At 37.6% G+C, this 25,705-nt stretch overlaps 1 protein-coding gene across 2 annotated transcripts in view; it reads left to right on the top strand.

Annotated features, from left to right (window-relative positions):
* The window catches only part of HBS1L (HBS1 like translational GTPase), an 86,801-nt gene extending 69,596 nt beyond the window's left edge, over positions 1-17,205 (top strand). For both annotated transcript variants that reach the window (XM_052645690.1, XM_052645689.1), the window contains exons 11-18: positions 269-386; positions 786-854; positions 4,224-4,328; positions 7,324-7,414; positions 7,827-7,935; positions 11,879-11,979; positions 14,534-14,678; positions 16,558-17,205. In XM_052645690.1, the coding sequence (XP_052501650.1) occupies positions 269-386; positions 786-854; positions 4,224-4,328; positions 7,324-7,414; positions 7,827-7,935; positions 11,879-11,979; positions 14,534-14,678; positions 16,558-16,569 (750 nt within the window). In that variant the 3' untranslated portion in view covers positions 16,570-17,205. The remainder of the gene's footprint in view (positions 1-268; positions 387-785; positions 855-4,223; positions 4,329-7,323; positions 7,415-7,826; positions 7,936-11,878; positions 11,980-14,533; positions 14,679-16,557) is intronic.
* The last annotated feature ends 8,500 nt before the right edge of the window (positions 17,206-25,705 follow it).

Here is a 25,705-nt window from a genome sequence, read left to right as displayed (position 1 = left end):
AGTTCTGTGATTTAAGTTACTTTTTGAAAAGCACATGGTTACTTTTGCAAACTTGGTACAGTTATGGTAATAGTGAACCTTTTAGCTTTTTAAAAATAATGTTGTATTGGGAATTCTCTGGCTGTCTGGTGGTTAGAACTCCACTGTAGGGGACATGTGTTCAATCCTTGGTTGTGAAACTTAAGATCCCACATGCCTATGGCATAGCCAAATAAAAAAAAAGAAACAATGTTGTGTTGAGTTTCATGTGTTCAATCCTTTTTTATAGGAAAGTGATGTAGCTTTTATCCCTACAAGTGGTCTCAGTGGTGAAAATCTAATCACAAGATCTCAGTCAAGTGAACTTACAGGATGGTATAAAGGACTATGTTTATTAGAACAAATTGGTAAGACTACTGCCATATTAATTTTAATACATTATAAACTTGATAGTAATTATTATTTAGAGTTCTTTATAGAGGACAGTGATTTATGTGAAAATGGATAGTGTTTACACTCAGGAGTGAGATTACCAGTTTTAGAATTATATGAATATTCAAATTGGTGCCAAAGTTTTCTTGTTTAATTAATGCCTACTCCACTTACCTCCCAGACTGTTGTGACATTAAATAAGAAACGTGTGAAAACATTTCATAAACTACAAAGTATTATATGAATCACAGTCAATTTGCTATTAGTAATAAAAATATTTTCTAGGAGACATAGGAGTATAGTGGACTCCATTGGACATGAATCAAAAATTACTCTTAAATTAAACGTTTCTATTTTTACCATTTTTTCCCCAGATTCCTTCAAGCCTCCTCAAAGATCTATAGATAAGCCTTTTAGATTATGTGTATCTGATGTTTTCAAAGGTAAGTGCTACCTCTGTTGGCCTTCTTCAGTATGGCCCCTGGCTTTTCCTTCTCTCTTGACCTCTGTTGTTGGACAAAATTATTATGTTGTCTTCAGATTCTCCCTTCTGTATGCTGCTGCTGCTGCTGCTAAGTTGCTTCAGTCGTGTCCGACTCTGTGCGACCCCATAGACGGTAGCCCACCAGGCTCCCCCATCTCTGGGATTCTCCAGGCAAGAATACCGGAGTGGGTTGCCATTTCCTTCTCCAATGCATGAAAGTGAAAAGTGAAAGTGAAGTCACTCAGTCGTGTCCGACTCTTAGCAACCCCATGGACTGCAGCCTACCAGGCTCCTCCGCCCATGGGATTTTCCAGGCAAGAGTGGTACATAATTCTAGTTACTTAATGACCCTGCCCAGAAAAATCTTCAATTTACTCACCATTTCCTCATATCTTTACTCAGGCTTCCCTTGTGGCTCAGCTGGTAAAGAATCTGCCCACAATGCGGGAGACTTGGGTTTGATCTCTGGTTTAGGAAGATCCCCTGGAGAAGGGAAAGGCTGCCCACTCCAGTGTTCTGGCCTAGAGAATTCCATGGACTGTATAGTCCATGGGGTTGCAAAGAGTCAGACACAACTGAGTGACTTTCACTTTCACTTTTATATTTTACTCATCTTCCGAGGGTTAAAAAAAACCTAGTCTTTTATCTTTCTAGCCTTGTAGTTTTGTTTTTTCTCCCATTAGATTCCTTTAGTTCTGTATCCTTCAGCCAAACTGGATCATTCAGTGTTTCTTCATCATATAGGGTTTTTATTGCCACTGTGTCTACCCATCTTGTGCCCTTTTCTCTCTTCACTTGTTCATTTCCTACCCATATGTAACAGTTTCAGTCAGGAAATAGATATGACATATAGGTAAAATAGGAAGTTTAATATAGAGAATTATTAATATGATAAAAAAGAGTGACTATAAGATACCAGGGACAATATGGCACCCTAGGACTGATGAAGTGAACCCAAGGAAGGACAAACTTAGAAGAGATGTGAGAGGAGATATTGTGTTAAATATCTAAGAATACATCTATTTTAATGTTTATAAGACCTTACATTAAAAAAAACAACATGGAAATGAGATAAAATGTCTTAATAAATAAAAGAATATAATGTACTTAATGTATTGGAATAATCAGTATGGTAAAGATGTCAGCTGTTGCCCAAATTTTCATTATCACAGAGTGGGCAGTAAAGAGTAGATTTGGAACTGAGTAGCAATAAATTGGTAATCTGGAGGTGATAAGTGAGGTCATCCACACACATACCCTAAGGTGTTCCTCCATGGTCTCTGTGCTCTCGTTGCATTTTCCATGCAGTGTTATACTTGTTTCTATGCTGATTATTTCATTTAGATTGTGAACTCCTCGAGAGTAAGTACTGTCACTTCTATTTCAATATTTGCAGGACCTAGCTCAGTGGTTGGCACATAACACATACTTAATAAATGTTTAATGAATAAATGAAGGTGCTTCACAAAAATCATGCAATGAAATTGAAAGTTATTATTATCATCTTCCAGCATTCTAGTAGAAGAGAAATGATGGTAATGCTTTTCAAAATGCTACTATTATCTATTTTAAAAATAAGATGTGCTTAATTCTTTTTTTGACAGCGTTTGCTGACTCTACTTTTTTACCTCCTCTTCTTTCTTCAGGCTGCTCCCTGGCTTCTGCCTGCATTGCTCTCCTCAGTGTTCCCACTGAGATTATCGGTGACTTCTTGGTTACCAACGTCAGTATGCATTTTTCATTTCTGTCTTACTTCCATCTCACTTGAGTTTGGCATTTCTTCTGAGGCTGCTGGCCACATCCACCCTGAAACTTTTCCCCCTTGGTTTCTGTGGCCCACTTTCTCTCGCTCCACTGTTCTGCCTCTCTCTGTCTCCTCTGGCCTCCTCTTTCTCTGTCCTTTTACTTGTGTTCTGTCACTTCACTCCTCTTACTCTACATGCTTCCTTTTGACCAACATCCATGATTTCTTCTATCTCCTACATCTTGATGCACCCCAGATCTTCAACCCAAACCTGTTCTCACCCTGCAGATACATCTGCTAACTGCTGCTGGGCATCTCCCCAGAGAGTGTGCTCCCAGGGCTCCATTCTCGTGGATTTGGTATGATTGGGGCCCTCTTGAATGCATCTTCTTCACCTGTCTGCCTTGCAGACACTTCAAATTCACCAAGGCTAAAATCAATCTTGTTCTTTAATTTTCTATCTCACGGTTAATACACATCATCTCAGATTTCTCTTATTTTTGCCATTATTCCCCACTTACCGTATCACCTTAAATCTGTCATACCTTATTCTCAGATTCTTGAGTTTCTTCTCTTTTTGCAGTCAACATATGCATTTCAGTCAGCCTCTCCACTCTGACACGGAAATACCATCATATCATTTCTCCATTTCATAATTCTTTACTAGTTTCCAGTTATTTAACTGAGGATGAAATTCAAACCCTAAGGATGATATATGAGGCACCAGTATTATTTGCTCCGTGTCTGCATCCTTTGCTTCCTCTCTTGGCTTTCCCTCATCATTCCATATGGTCCCATAGAAATTCCATATAAATGACACATGGGTCTTAGCACACCCGACATTCATTTATGACTATGCCTTTGCACATGCATACAGGCTGCCTGGTAAACTCCTGGTTCTTTTTCTTCTAAATGCCTGGCTTAAGTGTAGTCATTGCCCATTATCATGGATTCTTTGATGCGCCTTGTTTTGTTTCTGTTGCACATTATAAATAACTTTTTTCTTGGGACGGTGTAATTGTTTTTGCCTTTCTCTCCACTGGTGTAAACTCCTTCTAGGTAGAGGCTTATATTTTCATCTCTTTATTTCCAGAGTTTAGCACAATGCTATTTAGTAAGCATTAACAAATATTTGAAGAAGGAATTCCTACTTTTTCTAATATAAATATTTTTATTTATAAGAAAATAGAATATGGTGTGCCATATTTAGTAGATACATTAAAAATTCTGAAATGATCATTGCTTAATGTTCATTGAACTACTGCTTTCATATAACTAGTAGGAAATGGTGGCACTAGTGGTAAAGAACCCACCTGCCAATGCAGGAGATGTAAGAGAGGCGAGTTCGACCCTTGGGTCAGGAAGATCCCCCGGAGGAGGGCGTGGCAACCCACTCCAGTATTCTTGCCTGGAGAATCCCATGGACTGAGGAGCCTGGTGGGCTACAGTCCATAGGGCCACAAAGAAGCAGACACAACTGAAGTGACTTAGCACAGCATACAGGGAACTAAGTGTAGCTAGCAGTGTTAAGCATCAGATGATACTGTTAAGTAAACTATAACAATATTTTGGCATGTTTTGCAGATCAAGGATCTGGATTTTGTGTAACTGGTAAAATTGAAGCTGGTTATATCCAAACTGGTGACCGACTACTAGCAATGCCTCCTAATGAAACTTGTACTGCAAAAGGTATTCCTCTGCAAAATTTTTTTGTTAAACAACCCTATATTGAGACAGCAGATTTTTAAAGGTAGTTTAGTTATTAACTCCAGAGTAAATAACCTCTTACTGAAATTGTAACTGACTGTCAGAATGATACTAACTGTTGAAGATAAAAATGTGAAAACATTAAACGATTTTTTTCAGTTGTGACTATGTGTGTATAAATGTACATATAACATTCTTACTGTGGTAGCATTTTTCTTTTTTCTTGACATTGATTTGAAAAGCCTGGATAGGACTGAACCAGATGTATAGACACCTGTCAGATACATTTAAAATAGTATTCAGTAGCAGAAATTAAGTCTGACCCCATCCTGGTACTGAATAGTCAGTGGTAAAGCAGACTGCTACAGTCTGTTGTTTTGAAATGTGTATTTCAGAATTACTATGTTATCAATCTATATCATGTTTATACCCCCAAAAGTTTTTTACAGGAAGACCTAAGTAAGAAAATCAGATGCAAATGCAGAGAATTCTGATGTTGAAAGAGAAATTGAGCTAGTTTTAAATGCCACAATTATTGCTTTTGCACGCATGACCTTTCATGATAGCTAGTAACTGTTTCTTCTAATCATTTGACCATATGTACATATTCTTCTTTTTTGAATTCTGCTTTTAAGTTTATAATTCTATTCTTACCTTAATCTAGCTTCCAACTAAATCTCTGACTTCAACATTAAACTGAAGAGCTTTCTATGTAAATATTTGTAACAATTTTAAGCTAATTATCACCTACCGGTAAAGTTAAAATTAAATTTTTTCCTATTTTTCCTTCTATTTGTTGTTGTTCAGTTGCTGAGTCATGTCCTTCTGTTACTCTTATTTATAGTTTATAACCAGAGTTGTACCTGACTAGCTTATGAATTCAAATGTATATTTTTTGAATTGCTCTGTTTACTTTAAAAACTGCTTCCTTAAGGATTAGAAGAAATTAATGAGTATCTGCTAGGTAACAGAGTTTAATCTAAATTTAAAGATGAATAAGGGAATGAAAGCCAAAGTTATTTTACACTTTTCAAAAATGAATCATTTTTCATAATCCTGTTTTTGCAAGTTTAAATCTCTGCTTTTGTCTCTTGAAGTGATCAAGAGCTGAAATACTTTTGAAATACTGATTTCTTTATATGTTAAGGAGCTTTTTAAGAGTAGAAATTTTTTTAATATAATAATTTAGGCATGAATTCAAACCATGATCATAAACCATGGTCATGGACCTTACAGACTGGCTCCTTTTTGAACTCCAGAGTTATAATTTGATCACTTTTGAGAGTTCCATGTTCTTTGGCTCTTTCCATCCTGTTTCTACCCCACCAGAAAAATTCCAACCACTTATGTTTAATCCAGTGGTTCTTAAAGGGAAGCCATGGCAGAAGCACCACTTCACTTTGTGAGAATCACCCTTCTCACCTGATTTCTCACTCTAATGCTTTTGCTTGATTTACTTGATTGTTTAATGCACCTTCTATCTGAACACTTTAGGTACAGCTGTGGCTCACTAACCAGTAATATCCTGAAAAAGAGAACTGACTGAATCTGCTACTAACAAATGGAAATTCTAAATTACATTTTCACTTAGAGTGTTAAAAAAGAACTAACTCCAGTGAAAAATATTCTTAAGAAAGTAAATATCACAGTATAGGACAGTATAACATGTTTGGGGGAAGGAAATCAGATTACATATTATCTTGAGAAAATTTTATAATTGAACTTCTAGTATGAAAACTCTTAAATCCTAAGCTGAAGGCAATCTTTAGTCTATGTGAGTAGCTCCTGATTTCAATTCCACATTTCAAACCAAAAATCACATATGGTCATTTTAAATTTACATGAAAAAACTAAATTTAATTAGTTTAAATTGTAGCCAATATTTAAAAATATCATAATTGTTAACATTTTTGGAGTCAGGAACCTCTTTGATACCTTGATGAAAGTTATGGCCCCTCTTCTCAGATTAATGCAGATGTATACCTACATGAAATTTTGAATAAAGCTTTAGGTTGTCTCAGAGCCCTTAAAGTTCTCCTTGAACTCCCAGAGAGTCTCAAAGAAACTCACTTAAGAGGATGCTACATGGAAAAGGTAAGTACTTTGAGGAATAGATGGGTGAATTGTAATTTACTAAAAACATGTCAGTGAAGAACTATTCCCCAGTGGTTGGCCTACATACATTTTTCTGCAGAAGACTCAAGTTACAATGGAAAGGAATTTACCCCACAGCATCAGAAAATAGGAACAACTTTTTAAAAGCCTTTTTTAAATACCTGAGTATTATTGCCCTTTGCATTTGTACTCCAGGATTTTCCCTAGGTAATAAAGGCATATAGCAACAACTGGGATCATTTAAAACTTTTTTTACACTATGAATCTTCTTTTCATATAACTGTTTATTGCTGTAGATCTCTCTCTGAGAAGCAGTTCTCTTGAGCTGGGAATAGTGAAGGGGCATGCTAAGGGCACCATCTGACTGAGTACTGACACCCTGTAGGTTACTCAGAGAACATAGGAGATTGTTGACGTGGTTGTCTAGTTAAAGCAGTGCTCAAGAGAATAAAATACTGTTAAGCATCTCCCCCAGTCTCATCTTTGATGTTATTAAAAATAATTGGAACTGTACTTTCATGCCTGCATCCCTTAATGTAAGAAAAGTATTGCAGTGGGGCCTATGTAATGAGTATACTAGTTGTGTAAATGAGTTTTTAAAATTTTGGTTAAATAAGTAGAAATCAGCCTTTTATGGACAAATGCAAGTCACTCTGTGTTTAGGGTGGTGGTCCAGAAGAGTCAAGTCTGGAGGAAGTGTGTTTTCCTCAACGCTCACAGTTAACACTTCTCACTCTCAATCCATTCATATTGAAAATGATGAGTAGTGACTGATGAGGTACAGATCAGCCAGACTCCTTTGGTTGTTATGGTTTGATATTGAGGTGTTTCACTGTATGCTTTAGTTCTTACTCATTTCCAGGAATCACTCTGCACGATGAACCTGTTGACTGGGCGGCAGCAGGGGATCATGTTAGTCTTACGTTGGTTGGAATGGACATCATCAAAATCAAGTGAGTGACAAAATGAGTTTAAGCAATCATTGTTTTGAATATAGAACCTCAAAACACCTAAAGTTTGCAGTTCCCCAGCCCAAATGAAAGAATGAGTGTTAATTCTCAATCTCCTTTGGCCAAAAATAGGCACTTGTGGAAGTATAAGAATAAGTAAAACCTACTAAAATTTAAATTAATACACGTCAGCATATATACCTGACATGTTCTTTGAGGGAAAACTGTAGTGTGTGAAAATGATATAAGGTTAATAACGGTGTACAGCCATGCTTTAACCTAGAAGGGAATATTTAAAAGTCCCTAATTTCCTTGATTGTTTTACTTTGTAAATGGTTTTAGAGGTATTCAGTATGTATTTAATTATTCGCCCAACTTCCTACTCTTCTTTTGTTTTGTTTTGTTGTTGTTACAGTGTTGGCTGCATATTTTGTGTCCCCAAAGAACCCATTAAGGTGTGCACTCGTTTCAGAGCCCGAATCCTCATCTTTAATATTGAAATTCCTATCACTAAAGGATTTCCCGTAAGTTTCAAAATGTTTGTTACTGTTTTTATAAATTCACTGTAACTTTGTCCTAAGAAGTGGTAACTGTCTTTATAACTGATGACGCTATTGTTATTTCCAGCTACCATTGTATTACTCTAATCCAGAAAAACAAGAAATTAGAATTTGAAAATCATGTTTTGCTTTTTATTTTGATCCATAAGTCTGGCATTTATTTTCAAAGAGGAAGTGAGAAGAAATTTAATAATCAATAGGATACAAACTGATGATAGTAAAAAAAATTCATTTAAGGAAGTTAGTAGATACTTTTTTGCTGAGTTCTAAAGATTACTTCTTAGATTGTGTCTTTGTTTTTTTAAAATTTTGGAAAACACAAAAATAAAAACAATAATATTCTATAATTGCATAACCTAGAAATATCTACTCTCTACATTTCAGAGTATTTTTTTGTATACATTGGTATCTGGTATATTCTGGGGATACTTGACATAAGGAAACTTTGTGCTGAAACTGTGAGGTTGGTTTGCAGGTCATCATTGACTAGCACCATTTGAACATACACGTTTATGGGGAGAGGGATGGTGGTGGTGGTGTAGTCGCTAAGTCGTGTCCAACTCTTGCGACCCCATAGACTGTAGCCTGTCAGGCTCCTCTGTCCATGGGATTCTCCAGGCAAGAACACTGGAGTAGGTTGCCATTTCTTTCTCCAAAATCAGCTCTTACTATGGATCTATATATTATATTGATGGATCTATAAATTATGTAAATGTGGATCTGTATATGTATAGATGGATCTATATATGTGTGTGTATGTCTATATAGGGTTTCCATGGGATTGCAAAGAGTCGGACACAACTGACTGACTTTCACTCACTCACTCACTCGTGTGTGTCTGTCTGTGTGTGTGTGTATAAAACCATGGATCAATATACTATATTGTTACTTATCCAGGAAAGGTCTTTGTTTTATGTGTAATTTTTTTTTCAGATATTTGGGACCATGCTCTGTTTATAGTTTGTTACCTTGCTTTTGCTGTTTAACAAATGGGCATTTTTCCCACTAGACTTATCTTTCTTTTCTTGATCAGCTTATATAGTACAGGTCCTCCACGACAATAAAAAATGTTTCTCGGTGGAATTAAATGGCTTGCCTTTGAAAATGTAGACAGATCATTTTCTCCATTTGATGCATCTCTGAAATAAAAGTAAGGCAGTAATAGTAATTGACCTTTAAACTTTATTTAAATTAGTGATAGTATTTTAAAGATTGGGAATAAATTTATTTAGCTCATTTAAATCTGTTTTATACCTCTGCACCTTTATTTGAGATAAATATATGCTTTGCTGTAATTCTTTATAATTTCTTTGTAAACTTGATCTTATGAAAGTATATTTGTAAGGTATCATTTAAGCATTTTAGTTTTATAATCATATTTCATTTCTCCCATGCTAAAAAAAAAAAAAAATAGGAAAAAGTTTCTTTCCAAATACTTGACTTTTAAATATTCAGAACTCACATGTTGATAGGAAGGAACTTGCTGTGAGTGACTTGCACTCATTCTTAGAAAGCAGCGTGCCCAGTGAGGAGAAGCTGGAGAGGTTGGTTACTGTGTTTTTACTCAAGCAGCGACAATCTTTGCCAGTGGAGAGGTAGAGCGGTCAGGAAGTCAGTAATTACTTTGAATAGTAATATTGTCTTCCTGTGTGCTGCAGCTTTTTTTATGAATTAAACGTTTTTCAGTGCCGCTTTATGAGATTCCACTCGCATATGTTGACTTACAAATACCGGGATAAAATTTGTCTCACAAAACAATGGTCACGTTTTGTCATTTAATCCATTCTCTGTGGGAAGAAACTCACGATTTTTAAAAGTTTAACCAAGAAAAGGCTTCCTGAGCAATTAAAATATCACCATTTAGGGACTAGTTCTTTAACACATATTTTTTGTTTCTCTTGTTTATATGGTAAACTCTATATATTTAAGAAGGAAAAAACATACAAATGGATTAGACTTTAAATCTCATGTTTTGATTTTTATTTTTTTGTTGTGATAAAATATCTATAATGGAAAATTTACCATTTTATCATTTTTAATACAGTTCAGTGTCATTAGAGTATATTCACCTTGTTGTGTAACCATCGACATTATCCACCCCTAGAACTTTTTCCTTATCCCAAACTCTGTACCCATTAATTAGTCACTCCTGCTATTATACTTTCTCCCATCCTCTGGTAACCACAGCTCTATTTTGTTTCTCTTGAATTTGCCTGTTCTACATCCCTTGTGTAAGTGGAATTATACAATATTTGTCCTTTTGTGTCTGACTTGTTTCACTTAACATAATGCTTTTGAGGTTCATCCATGCTGTAGTGTGTATCAGAGTTTTGTTTCTTTTTAAGACCGAATAATATTTCATTGTAAATATGTACCACTTTTTGTTTATCCATTCATCTGTTGATGGATGTTTGGCCTGTTTCCATCTTTTGACAGATGTAAATGATGCTTCTATGAACATCAGCATACAAGTATCTGTTTGAGCCCCTGCTTTCAGTTCTTTTCGGTATATATCTAGGAGTGGAATTGCTTGATCATGTGGAAATTCTGTGTCTGACTCTTGAGGATCCCCTAAACTTTTCCACAGCAGCTATACCAGTTTTGCATTCCTACCAGCAGTACACAGGGGTTCTGATTTCTCCTCTGCCTCGTCAACAGTTATTTTCCTTTCTTGTGCGTGGGGGGATGACTTTTTGTTTGTTGTTTATAATAGGTAAACTAATGATTTTGAAGGGTTGTATCATTGTGGTGTTTGATTTGTCTTTCCCTAAAGGCTATTGATGTTGAGCATCTTTTCATTTTTTAAAAATATATTTTAGGTTTTAATTCCATATCAGTGTATCATTTGCAGATACCCTCTTCCATTCTGTGGGTTTACTTTTTACTCTTATATTCTTTGATTCACAAAAACCTTAAACTTTGCTGATGTCCAGTTTATTAACATTCTCTTTTTCTTTTTTGCTTTACTTTTGGTGTCATATCCAAAAAGTCATTGCCAGATTCGACACTAAGAAGATTTCCCCTTCTGTTTCCTTCTAAGAGTCTCATAGTTCTAGTCCTTTTATTTAGGTCTTTGCACCATTTTGAGTTAATTTTTGTATATGGTATAAAGCTTCATCTTCATTTTGTTGGATCTCGATATCCCATTTTCCCAGCTCTATTTGTTGAAAAGACGGTTCTTTTCTGTTAGTGGTTTTGGCACCATTATTGCTGCTTAACCTATTTGATACTAATTTCCTTACATGTGAAACATGTGAAATAATAGCTAATATATAAGGTCATCAGTTAACTTCAGCTTTACCATGTATTGGGCACCACTTTGAAATAACATTGTCTGGTTTTCCTCATTGACAAGGGACCTGAGGCTGGGGATATTGGGGGTGGAGGGGTGGGAAGTGTTTTTACAGGACTTGTCCCAGCTCACATGCCTAGAAAGTGTGGAGTAAGGATTCAAATTCAGGTCTGCCTGACTTCAGAGCCTGTCTAAACATCCATTTAATACTTTAGTCTCATTATCCAACAATGAATAATATTACTGCTGAATGTTACACAGTTTCCCTTCCCTCGTTTTTATGATGAAATAGTTCACATTTGCTGAACATCTACTGTACCAGGCACTGTCTCTGATGTTATTTCATTCTCATCATAACCGTGTAAGGAAGGTTATGTAATTTACCCACGTTTCCACCGTAGTGGTGGAGGAACGATTGGAACTGCTTCCCATGAACTTACCCCTCGTGAGTTAAGGGACAGCCTGATGAGAGTGGTGGGGCTTCAAGGAAGCAGCTGGAGATCCCGTGACTCCAGGCAGTAGTTCTGAGGCTGATGTGATGCAGTGTGAGTGCCAGAGTAGAAGGCCAGAGATGCTGCAGCCAACAACTTTTTTGTGTTACAATTCTTTTTTTAGGTGCTGTTACACTACCAAACCGTCAGTGAACCCGCTGTTATTAAAAGATTGATTAGTGTCTTAAACAAAAGCACTGGTGAAGTCACAAAGAAAAAGCCTAAGTAAGTGTTTTAATCTGTAAATAACAAACACAATATAAGTACATTTCTTACAGATGAATTCATTTGTATAATATTTCTGTTTGTGATAAGTGAATTCTCTTTGTGATAAGTCTGTTTTAACTTGTTCCAGAAATCATTTTGTTAAAGGACTGGATGAAAACACAAAAACAAATATTTAAGCTCCTATTTTAGGTAGGAATGCTTGATATAATTTCTGTTACATATGATAGTGATGGGTGTGAATTGTAAATAAAAATGTAGATATAAGTTTTTATTTAACTATCAAGACCTAGATACCGATGATGTTAAAATGAAGGCGTTTAAAAAAATCTGTCTTACATTTTTGAAGATGAGTTTGATTTATGCCCAGCCACTTGTCCCAAATTCCAACTGATTGTTCTTCTATACTATCTTGTTACCCCCTCCTGAGAATCTTGCCCTGTGCTAAGAATGCCTCAAGGAGAGAGTGACATACACAATATTTTTTTCCCACTTGGGAAGTATCCTTTTTTCCTCCTTAAAGTCGCCTGGTGCCTCGGGCTGAGGTGATCACAAGTCGGTCCCCTCTGATTACCGTTAGTATCTGTGTCTGCGTGTGGACAATTCCCCTTTGGCTGGGATAGGCTTGGGATTTTTCAGAAGAAGTGCTTCCTGAGAACCTTGAGTTTCTTACTCTAATTCAACTAAAGACTGACCACAGTTTGGCTTGGCTGCTTCAGCATTGGGGTTTTCCTTACTTCAGCCCTATGGGGAATCCCACCCAAAATCCCCTTTTTTAAGTCTTGGGGTATTCCTCCTCATTTGCACCTGTGTAAGAGGCCAAGGTGGTTAGAGGGTTAATTTAGGGTTGGTTGCCAAGTAGAAGACAGAACTTCACACTACTCTAACACCCATGTTTGTTCTCAGTTAGTTAGAAAAAGGAGGCTGCTTAACCCCTCTTTTAAAGATAGTTCTTTATTTTTAACCTGAGTCTGTAGCTTCTAGCATGAGTGCCTGCCATAACGTACTGAGAATTGTCATAGAACTAATCATGACTGATGTTTCTTGAGGACCACTTTTTTCTTGGTTCTGTCATAAGTGCTTTTGTGTGGTTTACATTCTCAGCTACAATATGAATCAAGCATTACTATGTTTCCCATTTTTCAGATAAGGAAACTGAGGCTTAGAGAGATTGTATAATGTGTTCAAGATCACAAAGCTAGCAAGTGGCAGGCTCAAGATTCTAATCCAGTCAGTTTGTTCACATAAATTATATTTTTTGCCAGGCACTAGGCTGTTGGACTGAGATAAAAGTGATTTGGAAAGTTCTCAATCTGATACTGACTCATCAGATCTAATCCTGAATTTTCCTCTCCCTGCTCCTGCTGCAGAGTCCTAGTTCAGTGATGCTGACGCTAGGTCTTAATATATTATCATGCTAGTTTTTCCAATCACCATATCTGTAGCTTTGTCCTTTTATTTTGCACCAACATCATTTACCCTTTCTTCTTTTCTTCTACTTCAAGCATGTTGTAGACTCGATTTATATAGGATGGAGTCAGACTTTCTAGAACCAGACTTAACTGCAAATTATGAATATGTTAGATGTTCACCATCCTGACAAATGGGACCTTAAGCTGAAATTGCCCAAAACCAATGTTTAGAATTTTGGGCATACTTTTTTTGAAACCTTGGTTTATTCTATCTTTCTGTCCCTAAAGCAATCTTTCAGAAGGGGAGTTTTTGATTGCTGCCCTCTAGCCTTCTAGAATACATCAAAATTGAATTAGAGAATGTTTCAGAATGTCCCCTTTGGGTTCTACTTCTTTTAGTAAGCTGATGGGGCCCATGCACAAGGATTTTTATCTGTTTGCTTATTTGTATGGAGCTGTTTACGGTCAGGCCTATGCCTCATCTGCCTTCATTTCCTACAAACAGCATGTTGTGGAAAAGTCTTATGTGTTTTTATCTTGAACCTCTGTTAAAGAACCACTGTTCCCAGGTGAGAAAAGAGAGAGAAGGGAAGGAGAGAGAACGCTCAGGTAGTGTGTTGGCACTAGGAAAGTGTCCTCTTTAAAGATAACTTTTTAACACATAATCTACCAATTAGAACTTTACTGGGGAAGACATAGGACATTGCATTCCACTTTTAAAATGCAAATGCATCATTTTCTTTAATTTCATGAGGAAATGAAAGAGAAGGCTTTTGTGCAGAGGTCCTGAGTATTTTAGATTATAGGATCCTTGAAGGGGTAGAGTTGTATTTGGAGGATTGTTTAAAAAAATATGTGTATATGTATGTATGTGTGTATATATATATGTGTATACACATGTATGAACTAGCTAGTATTTCTTAAATCTAGAACTACTCTTCTCATTTCTTTCAACCAACCACCCCAAATTTAAAAGCATATGTTTTCATTTAAAGAAATTAATAAATCCCTTTTTTCTTTTTAAGTTTTTTTAAAAACTAAGTTGATTTAGAGATGGAATGTGAAATGTTTATTTTGCAGGTTTTAATTACATTTTTTACCTCTATTAAATATCCATTGGTTTCTTTTATTTTTCATGATAGATTGTTGACCAAAGGCCAGAATGCATTAGTGGAGCTACAGACACAAAGACCAGTGGCTCTTGAGCTGTACAAAGACTTTAAAGAGCTGGGGAGATTTATGCTGCGCTACAGTGGTTCTACCATAGCTGCTGGTGTAGTGACTGAGGTATTTTAAAGTGACTGATTATGTGTCCATGGTTATTATGTCTTTTCTTTTTCTACTTTTAAGAATGATTCCTGAGATTTTATGGCTTAAGGGGAACAGTTATGATATTAGAACAGCATTTTAAAAATTATATTAAAAAATTAAAAGAATGATGAGAAGAAAATGTTTGGTCTTAGATCTTCTCATAATAAGACTTCCAGATTATCTTCTCCACCAGTAATATTGCTCAAAATTAAAGGAAATCCATTGAAAAGTAGATCTGTAAGTATGCAATACAAATCGTGAAAATATAGACTTTAACAGTGAATTGGGGTAGTGGTTTTATTTAACAGAAGCACCCTCATTCCTTTTTTTTTTAAATAACTAGCTCTTAATGCATTTATTCAGAAAGTTCAGTTAACATACCAGTAGTGTTTCTGAAACATACCTAATCTGTAAGGATAAGGTAGGTACAGCTGAGTTTTGGAGAAGATAACCAGAAATGAACCAGAATTTCATTAACTTTAATTTTCTTCCACAGTATGATATGTTAATATAGATCTTATGAATACAAGCATGCCTCATTTTATTACACTTTGCAGATATTGCATTCTTTTAGAGATAAAGGTTTATGGCAACTTTGCCTCAAACAAGTCTATACGTGCCATTTTCCCAACAGCATTTGCTCACTTCATGTCTCTGTTTCACATTTTGGTAATTCTTGAGATGTTTCAGACTTTTGCATTATTTGTTATCTTTGTTGAGCTTCCCTGATGGCTCAGATGGTAAAGAATCTGCCTTAATGCAGGAGACCTGAATTCAATCCCTGGGTTGGGAAGATCCTCTGGAGAAGGAAGTGGCTACCCACTCCAGTATTCTTGCCTGGAGAATTCCATGGACAGAGGAGCCTGGTGGGCTACAGTCCATGGAATCACAAAGAGTTGGACACAACAGTGACTTCGACACTCACTTGGATTATATTTGTTATGGGTGTCTGTGATCAGTAATCTTTGATGTTGCTGTTACAAAAAAAAAAATTATGACTACCCAAGGCTCAGATGATGATTAGCAATTTTTAGCAATGAAGTGTTTTTAAGTTATGTACATGTTTTTTTAAAACATAATGCTATTACATTCTTAATAAACTATAGCATAGTATTAATGTAACTTTTCTATGCAGTGAGAAACCAAAAAAAAATTCCTATGACTCACTTTATTGTGATTCTCACTTTATTGAAGTGGTCTGGGATCAAACCCGCAATATCTCTGAGGTATGCATGTATTTTTAAAAGGGGCTTCATTACTTCTTATGATTGTTTTCTGCATAAAAATTACTCACTTCAATTAACTGGATGGATACTTTTGACACGGGCTTCATGTTGCATCAAAATTCAGTTATACATACCTGTGTCATAGAAGGCTCTGGAGTTCAACATAAGCCCAAGTTTGAGTTATTGCTCCACTAATTCCTAGCTGCAGAAGCACAGCATTTCTCCTGTCATTGATTCATCTATGAAAACAGGGTAATAGAATCCACTTTCTGGAGTTGTGAAATGAAATGATCTGTATAAAGCACTTGGCACAGTGATTGGCATTTAGAAAGAATTCAGTAAATGTTACCTAATATCTTTGTCATTAGCCTTGCATTTAATTTGTCAAAATATTCTTTATAAAAGAGCATTCTAAAAATAAGGTGCAGTTTCTTGTGGAAAATTATGGAGAGATTATAGAAAATCTCAAATAACATGACTAGGAAAGGAGAAAAGTTGCAGGAAAAATAAAAAGTTCTATCTGATACAATGATTACTCCACTGCCATTTTCCTTTTGTTTGTTGGTGGTGGTTCCTTTTGTGTATGTGATTGGTTAAATTATAGCAAATACTTTTTTTTTCTTTTACAGATAAAAGATTGATGGGTCGGAATTTCTACCATGTTTCTAAATGTAATGAGATAGCTAACCTCCATTTTGAAAGACTCCAGTGACTCAGTTAAAGCAACAATGTGCAATTGATATTTTTTTTTAAGTGAGAGAGAAAATTAAAGCTATGATCAACCACAAAGAAGTATTCATCAGCCCTACAAAAATTTCAAGTTGCCAACTGACAAAGAAAGGCTAATACTGCACTTTGATTTTAAAAACTAGCATTTTCCTTTGAAATATTAGTAATGGATTTACCTTACTGAGATTTATGGAAGCTATCAGCAATATGTTAGAAGACACTGAATCATCATGAACTCTACTTCCAGCCAGACTACAAATGTTTACAGTTTTCTCTTTTGATTTCAGCTCTACAAGACACATTTTTAAGGAAAAATAGCTAAAATGGATTATTGAGGTAGTTAATATTTGAGCTGAATAGTTTTTTAGTTAAGTCTAAGAAAAGATTTGTTGAAGGTTATAATTAAGGTGTTTGGTGTTGAGCATAAGAGTATTCTTCCTTCAGCAAGCAACCATTTGAAAGCTTAGTTTGGAATTAGTGGAAATTGTTCCTTTGGTAACAGAGATAATATTTAAGATGTAAAGCTAGCTAATAAAATGTCTTAGTTTGAGCATAACAACAAAACGTGTTGTGGTTTCATTGATGTTTATGAGATTTCCATGTAGGACTTCGGTTTTATGGAATCTTTTTCGCCTACGAGTTTCCCGACTCTTTCATGTGAATTCTTGCTTTTTATCCTAACAGAGCAAATTTAATCTCATCCATTTCTAACCATAACTTTATTTTTCCCATTCTTACTTCCATAATTCCATGTATAATGACTTCATCTTGTATACTTTATAGATTACAAGTCCCCTATGAGTAAGAGTCATGTTTTTCTTTAAAGTTTGAGCAGACTCCAAGATATATTTAGTGAGCTAGTATTCATTGAGCTCCCTCCTGGGTACAGTTGCTTTGGAGTAGATTTTGTCCTTAACTGAGCCTGGGACCCTGATCTGATGGACCATATGATAGAATTATTTTTTTTTTACTGGGAAATGGTGTAATTTGTATATTGATGGCTTGCCATATTCAATAGCATTTCTTCTTTATTGAAGAGTAAGTCTAGTAAGATGTACAGACCATAAATGTGCTGCTTGGTGGACCATCATAAGATGAGCACATTTTTTTACTGAAAAATATATGTGTAGCTATCACAAGAGTAAACGTAACTAAGGCAAGAAAGTGTTTTGTTTATACACTATGTTAATCAGAAATTTAACAGATACATTTGACAGAATGGCTCAGCAGGTAAAGCATCTGCCTGCAATGTAGGAGACACTGGAGACGTGGGTTTGATCCCTGGGTTGGAAAGATCCCCTAGAGAAGGAAATTTCTACTCACTCCAGTATTCTTGCCTGAAAAATCCCATGACAGAGGAACCTGGCAAGCTACAGTCCAAAGGGTTGCAAAGAGTCAGACAACTGAGTGACTAAGCACACTGTGGATAATCTGATGGAAACCTAACTTTAAGTGAATCAAGCGAAAAAGAAAGACTAGCAGAGCCCTGGTTTTTCAGCAGTAGCCCTGGCTTTCAGCCCTGGCGTTGCTTGAGTCACAGAGTCATATAAAAACTTCTCTGTACTCTCCCTTTTCCAGTGTGGGTTTTACCCTCAGACTCCATACGGAACCCCTGTAGTTCCACATTTAGATCCTCAGACCCTCTATCAAGCACACATACAGGCTAAAACATGTCTTTTCCAGAATGCCTAAAAACATCTTACCATTGACTGTAATTATGTTTAATTTCTTTCCTTGGAGCATCCTTTGGGTATGATGTAAATCTCATCCAAAGCACATAGCTGAGGATTGTGGAAGGGATGGAAGGAAATTCAGGATGCTATGAGGAAGGGGAAATGGATTGGGGAGTGGGGGCGGGGGTGGGATGCAAAAACAGACATCTGCTCTGTATCATATATAAGGGCACGATAGTATAGCATTAAGAATTTTAAGTAAAAATTTAGCATAAAACAAGTAATAGTAGCAGTAGTAGAAATGAGTTTATTTCTTCATTCAATTGTGATGGAGTGATCCTTTTATTTACATTATGTTTATATGAATTGTTATGAGGGGGTGGTGATATTAAGAGGACCCACTGTGACAGGTTAGTGACAGGGTGTCCAGCAAGCATGCCCAAGCTTGGTTTGGTCTGAAATCCTTCCCCTGAGACTTACCCATAGAAAATAGTATGTTCATGTTGGGTCATTTTGCTTAAGGTACTTCTTGTCTCTGCTTCTCCTTCCTATTTATGGTCACTCTTTCTTCACACAAGTGGCTTTGTCTTCTTATCTCAACTCTTCATGGGTCTCCATTGGATCAGTTGCCTGTTTGGTAACCAGGCTTGAAAAGATTTCGGATCCACAGTTTGACTTGATAGTGTTTTTCCACACATTCATTCTTGAATTTTAGAAACTCGAATATTGGTTTAGAAAACAACTTCTGGACATAGTCCTTTTTTTCTCCCCTGAGTACACAAACTAGTAATTTTAAGCATTGCTAAAATGTAATCATTCAGTCTGGAAAATTTGGAAAATAAAGAAAAGTGGAAGGAAGAATAAAATTGACCCATAGTAGTATTGCCGAAATATTATTGCTGCTGACGTTTTGATGTATTTCTTTTCTGTCTCTCATGCATACTTTGGAGTTGTGATCATTAGGCTCTTTTCATTTTATAACATAATCAAGAATTTTTTGATAGAAATATAGCTTTAAAATTATTTAAAAATATAAAGTTACAAACATCAGTGTATAAGAGTTAGTCAAGATTATGGTCTTGTTGAGTTACTAAGTCGTGTCTGATTCTTTGCAACCTCATGGACTGGAGCATGCCAGGCTCCTCTGTTCTCCACTGTCTCCCAGAGTTTGCTCAAATTCATGTCCGTTCAGTTGCTAAGACTATCTAACTATCTCATCCTCTGCCACCCCCTTCTCCTTCCCTCAATCTTTCCCAACATCAGGGTCTTTTCCAATGAGGAAGCTCTTCTTATCAGGTGGCCAAAGTATTGGAGCTTCAGCAACAGTCAAGAGTTATAAAAAGCTTCTAGATAAGAAGACTCGATAAAAATTACTGGGTCACTGTTTTCCAGCTTCCCTCTAAAACATCCAGAGAAATCTGTAAATACCAAAACGTTCCTTCTTTCCTCCTTAGTGTGAGTTTGTCTTATTCCAGGCACAGAAGAGAGCTCTGCAGCTTAGGTCTTTGTGGGACTGACAGTTCAGCCAGGGGGTTTTGGTACTACAAACTGCAAGTGAGAATTAATGTATGAAGGCATTTAGGAAGAATGCACCCTAAAAACAAGGCAGGAGGGACTAGGTGAAGAGGGGAGCCCGTTAACATTGAAGTAAGATTGTACTTAACATAAGAGAGCCTCTTGTATTAATCCAACCTGTAAACCACAATCTCCGACCAGTTCAGAATTAGTGGAGGGAGACAGGTCATGTTTTGCATTGGCAAAATCATCCACGAGGGCAGCTTTTAGACACAACAGCAACTTTAAGATCCCACCAACACTGAAAACCATCCTTGAGAACGCACCCACCTCCAGGAACAAGAGCCACACCAGTGAGAATCTTAACAGTGGGGCCACAGCTGGCACAAGTCAGCAGAACCACACTGACGTGAGGGCCAGTCCAAGCGGCAAGACGAGGAGGCCAGCAGCGACCCTCGTTGAAGATACTCAGAGCCCTTCTTATAGGGCCTAGGATCTTACTGGCAGAGCAAAAGTAGAATGGATCAAGTAATTTACAGCTTGGTTCTTTGAAAATTCCAAAGGTATTCAAAACTTTTAAAAGGAAAAAATAGAGACTCACTAGGGATGAGATGAACCATGTAACCATGTGTGATAATAATTAATCAGAGCACTGTGGAACATTAGCTCCTGATCCTGTGTTCCAGCTTATTGCCCCCTCCTCAGGGAGCCCCTGGCCTCTAAGTAGTATAAGGAAAATGGGTTACTATTAATATGTGCTTCCATGGGACCTGTCTCTCCTTGGGATACTTTCAGGGTTCAATTGTATATTGATTTGTATGATTAGTTTTTGTTTTCTCCTTCCACTGAAATGTAAGTTCCAAGAGGAAAGAGACCTGTTTTCCTTCTGATTCTGTTTCAGTAACTGGTGTGGTCCTTCTTACGTGCAATTGTTAAATGAATGAAAGAATTAATCCTGGTGGTAATGTTGTCAATGATTCTCATTTCTTTGCATCTGTATTGTCAGAGGATTACAAGCTTTTGTTTCTATTATAATACTGTGTGTGAAGGGGCTATTTTTTTTATAGTGAAGGAAAAAGAAAATCTGGTAGAAGCAAACTTGAAAGCTGGTCTTGTCTGCCGTCTTGTCTGGTGAACCACAGCCCAAATTTGATGTCTTTCCTAAACTGGGGTGACCCTCTTGAGCCTGGAATGTTCAAATGTGTTTGCATTTCAGAAAGGTAATGAGCAATCAACTGGCTGCTGGGGATTCTCTTAGCTCTCAGGTGAACTGTAAGATGGGGTGGGTAACTGACAGGTTAGTACTTCCCAGTTCTGGACTTGGGTATATTTCTGTTTATTTAAAGATGGCTCAAAAACCACGTTTAATATATAACAGACCTGCAGTTAAAATCTGTAGTAACTGAGCACATGCAGACAAAAACCTTTCAGGTGGATTGCAGGACCCAAAAGTTTTCTTTCAATAACTGGTACATGGTATCTATAAGATGTGAGGAGATATTGATGAGTTGAGAAAAGGATCAGGACAGGTTAGAAGAGACTACATGGAGCCTAAATCGTAATAGCAAAATTTAAATATTCAACGAAGCCTGTAACATAGATAACGGTTGCAGGAAAATTGATAGTACAGAAGTTGTCCTTGAAAACCACCCCTAGAATGCAGATAAGTGAAAATAATGAACAGGAAAACCCAAGACTGCACCATATTTTATGTAAAACATCACAAAAGAAGTACAACCAGATTAAATAAGCCTTGGAAACAATACAAAATTCTCCCAAAATTCATCTTCAAAGAAACAAAAAATTAGCCTTAGATTTTCCTACAATACTAAACTCCAAAATACAAAAGGACACAGAAGCTAAATACATAAAATTTAAAGGGACTGTAACCCACACATTATTATTCAGCTATGACATTATTTATAGGTTGGGGTAAGGATCTCAAAAGATGTCCTGGGAGAGGGGTGAGGGATTGGGGAGGCAGGATTTAAAATGCTGAAATCATAAAGAGGTAGCTCACAATTTAGATTGGGGACATTATGGTAGACAATTCCTTAGCAAGTATGTGGTGATGCCCATTATTTATGGATGTCATCAAAGGCCACAGGACACAAGTATAGTCAAAATTATTTTCTTGACACTTGTCACAGTCAGAGACCACACACCGTGGAGTCTAGGTACTTCACAATAAGAAGGTGTAAAGAATTGAGCACATGTAGGTAATTAGAAGGGAGGGCTCAAGTGAACAACGGTTTCTTCTGGATTGGGCACTGTCAGAAAGGGGAGCAATTCTGTAGTTGATCAACTTTCATCTAGGAAGTAGAAGAAAGGAATAAGGCAAAGTAGCAGCAGTCATCTGTGTTAGCCTTAGAGGGCGATAATCTGCTCAGGCATGTCTAGTGTTCCTTAACTCACTTCATCAGGAGCGTAGAATAGCCTTGTCTGATGTCCCAGATTTAAGAATTAGCAGTGTCCAATAGGAGAACACCATAGCCCAGCTGTGAGTGCCAGGTCAGCTTTTAGCTTTCAGAAGATCCCACTTCCCTTTTATTGAAACCAGTTAAATTAATAGTGAAATAAATATGGTAACACTGTTTACAAAAGCCAAGACATGGAAACAACCTAAATGCCCATCGACTGATGAATGAATAAAAATGTGGTATGCACACGTGATGGAATATCACTCCACCATAGAGAAGAGTGAAATAATGCCCTTTGCAGCAATACAGATGGCCCTAGAGAATATCATACTGAGTGAAGTATTAAATAAGACAGCGAAAGACAAATGTCATATCACTCGTATGTGAAATCTAAAAAAGTGATACAAATGAATTTATTTACAAACAGACTCACAAAACAAACTATGATTACCAAAGGGGAAGGTGGGGAGGGATGAATTGGAAATTAACAGATACACGCTTCAGTCGTTCAGTCATACCTGACTCTTTGCAGCCCCATGGACTGCAGCACGCCAGGCCTCCCTGTCCATCACCAACTCCCAGAGTCCACCCAAACTCGCCCATTGAGTCGGTGATGCCATCCAACCATCTCATCCTCTGTCGTCCCCTTCTTCTCCCGCCTTCAATCTTTCCCAGCATCAGGGTCTTTTCCAATGAGTCAGCTCTTCAAATCAGGTGGCCAAAGTACTGGAGTTTTAGCTTCAACATCAGTCCTTCCAATGAATATTCAGTACTGATTTCCTTTAGGATGGACTGGTTGGATCTCCTTGCAGTCCAAGGGCCTCTCAAGAGTCTTCAACACCACACTTCAGAAGCATCAAATCTTTGGCACTCAGCTTTCTTTATAGTCCAACTCTCATATCCATACATGACTACTGGAAAAACCATAGCCTCAACTAGAGGGACCTTTGTTGACAAAGGAATGTCTCTGCTTTTTAATATGCTGTCTAGGTTGGTCATAACTTTCCTTTCAAGGAGCAAGTGTCTTTTAATTTCATGGCTGCAATCTCCATCTGCAATGATTTTGGAGCCCCCCAGAATAAAGTCTGCCACTGTTTTCCACTGTTTCTCCATCTATTTGCTATGAAGTGATGGGACCGGATGCCATGATCTTAGTTTTCTGAATGTTGAGCTTTAAGCCAACTTTTTCACTCTCCTCTTTCACTTTCATCAAAAGGCTCTTTAGTTCTTCTTCACTTTCTGCCATAAGGGTGGTGCCTAAGGTTATTGATATGTCTCCTGGCAATCTTGATTCCAGCTTGTGCTTCTTCCAGCCCAGTGTTTCTCATGATGTACTCTGCATGTAAGTTAAATAAGCAGGGTGACGATATACAGCCTTGACATACTACTTTTCCTATTTGGAACCAGTCTGTTGTTCCATGTCCTGTGCTAGCTGTTGCTTCCTGACCTGCATACAGATTTCTCAAGAGTCAGGTCAGGTGGTCTGGTATTCCCATCTCTTTCAGAATTTTCCAGAGATTATTGTGATCAAAGGCTTTGGCATAGTCAATAAAACAGAAATAGATGTTTTTCTGGAACACTTTTGCTTTTTTGATGATCCAGCAGATGTTGGCAATTTGATCATAAGAGGCTTCCCATGTGGCGTTAGTGGTAAAGAACCTGCCTGCTAATGCAGGAGATCCAAGAGATGTGAGAGACACAGGTTCCATCCCTGGGTTGGGAAGATCCCCAGGAGGAGGGCATGGCAACCCATTCCAGTGGTCTTGCCTGGAGAATCCCATATACAAGAGGGGTGGTCCATAGTCCATAGGGTCGCAAAGAGAAACAACTGAAGCTACTTAGCAGCATATATAAAATAGATAAGCAGCAAGGTCATGCTGTGTAGCACAGGGAACTCTATTCAGTATCTTATAATAATCTATAAGGGAAAAGAATCTTAAAAAGAGTAGACATCTGAAACTAACACAACATGGTAAAGTAAAGCAACTATACTTCAACATAAAAAGAAACTGTTTTGGGGCTTCCCTGGTACTACAATGAACAAGAATCTGCCTGCCAATGCAGGGGACATGGGCTTGATCCCTGGTCGCGGAAGATTCCACATGCTGTGGGGGAAGTAAGGCTGAGAGCTGTAACTACTGTAGCACGTGTGCCTAGAGCCTGTGCTCCACAATAAGAGAAGCCACTGATGCCAGAAGCCAATGCATTGCAACTAGAAAAAGCTTCCATGCAGCAACAAAGACCCAGCAACCAAAAATCAAATAAGCAACAAAAATGCCATATTAAAAAATTAAAAGAGAAACTGCTCTCCAGTCGGTTTGGCAACATAGCTCCTCTTAGCCTGTCACATTCCCTGCTTAACAGTGACATGCAGCATCTTTTCACAGCCTCATTAGCCTGCTCTGATCGCTTTGCTGTGAATTGCTTTTTCCTTTCCTTCGCTTGGGGCTTCTCTGGTGGCTTGGAAGGTAAAGGCTCTGCCTGAAATGCAGGAGACCTGGGTTTGATCTCTGCGTCAGGAAGATCCCGGGAAGGAAATGGCAACCAGTATTCTTGCCTGGAGAATTCTGTGGACAGAGGAGCCTGGCAGGCTAACGTCCACAGGGTCATAAGGATTTGGACACGACTGAGAGACTAACACTTTCACACTATCCTTTGTTTGTCTTTTCTATGGGGTTGTTCATTTCTCTTAGCCATTTGCAGAAATGCTTACATCATGGACATGAATCCTGGTTGTGTTATACACATCATGCATAGTTTTGGCTGATGTTATTATCTTCACAGCATGTCTGGGGAAGATATTGCTGCAGCGACCACCCTGGTTTCAGGATGGACAGTGTAGCGACAAGACAGTCAGGGTAGAAGATGGTGGGTGGTGGAAAGAGAGAGTCTGCCCTCAACCACCTCTGATGGTCAAGACAGTGATGGATGCACTGAGGAAAAAGCAGGCAACTTGGAGACAAAATGACTGTTTACCCTTACCAACTATGCCATTTGGGACTTCACTTCTCTGAAGCTGGCTTTTCTAGAAAAGAGGGGAAATTTGATTTCTATAGGTTTTTGTGTGGAACAAATGAGTAAATTCATGTAAACAACCTGCCTCAGGGCCTGGCACTATCGGTCTGGTACCCAATAACATGATACAGACAGATGCCTTTTGGCCATTTTGAAGGATCATGAACTCATAGCTGATGCTACTTTAATATATTTTTATTATCCATTTGTCATAATGTCCTGGTCAGCTGTGACATATTCAGGAACTCTTCATTCAAAGCTTGGAGACTGAAATCCTCTGACTGCAAGGTCACCGCCTGCTTTCAGTGATTGGCAGATGAGGCACTGGGGCTGGAAGTGAGGAGGAGACTAAGTCAGGAGTCCTGGAGTCGGGGCGGCAACCTCACCCAGCAAAGCCAAGGAGAAGGGCAGGCGAATCCTTTACT

Source organism: Budorcas taxicolor, chromosome 9, assembly GCF_023091745.1.
Source record: "Budorcas taxicolor isolate Tak-1 chromosome 9, Takin1.1, whole genome shotgun sequence".
Taxonomy (NCBI): domain Eukaryota; kingdom Metazoa; phylum Chordata; class Mammalia; order Artiodactyla; family Bovidae; genus Budorcas; species Budorcas taxicolor.
The sequence above is the reverse complement of the archived record's forward strand: the minus strand, read 5'-3'. Positions and strand labels throughout refer to the sequence as shown.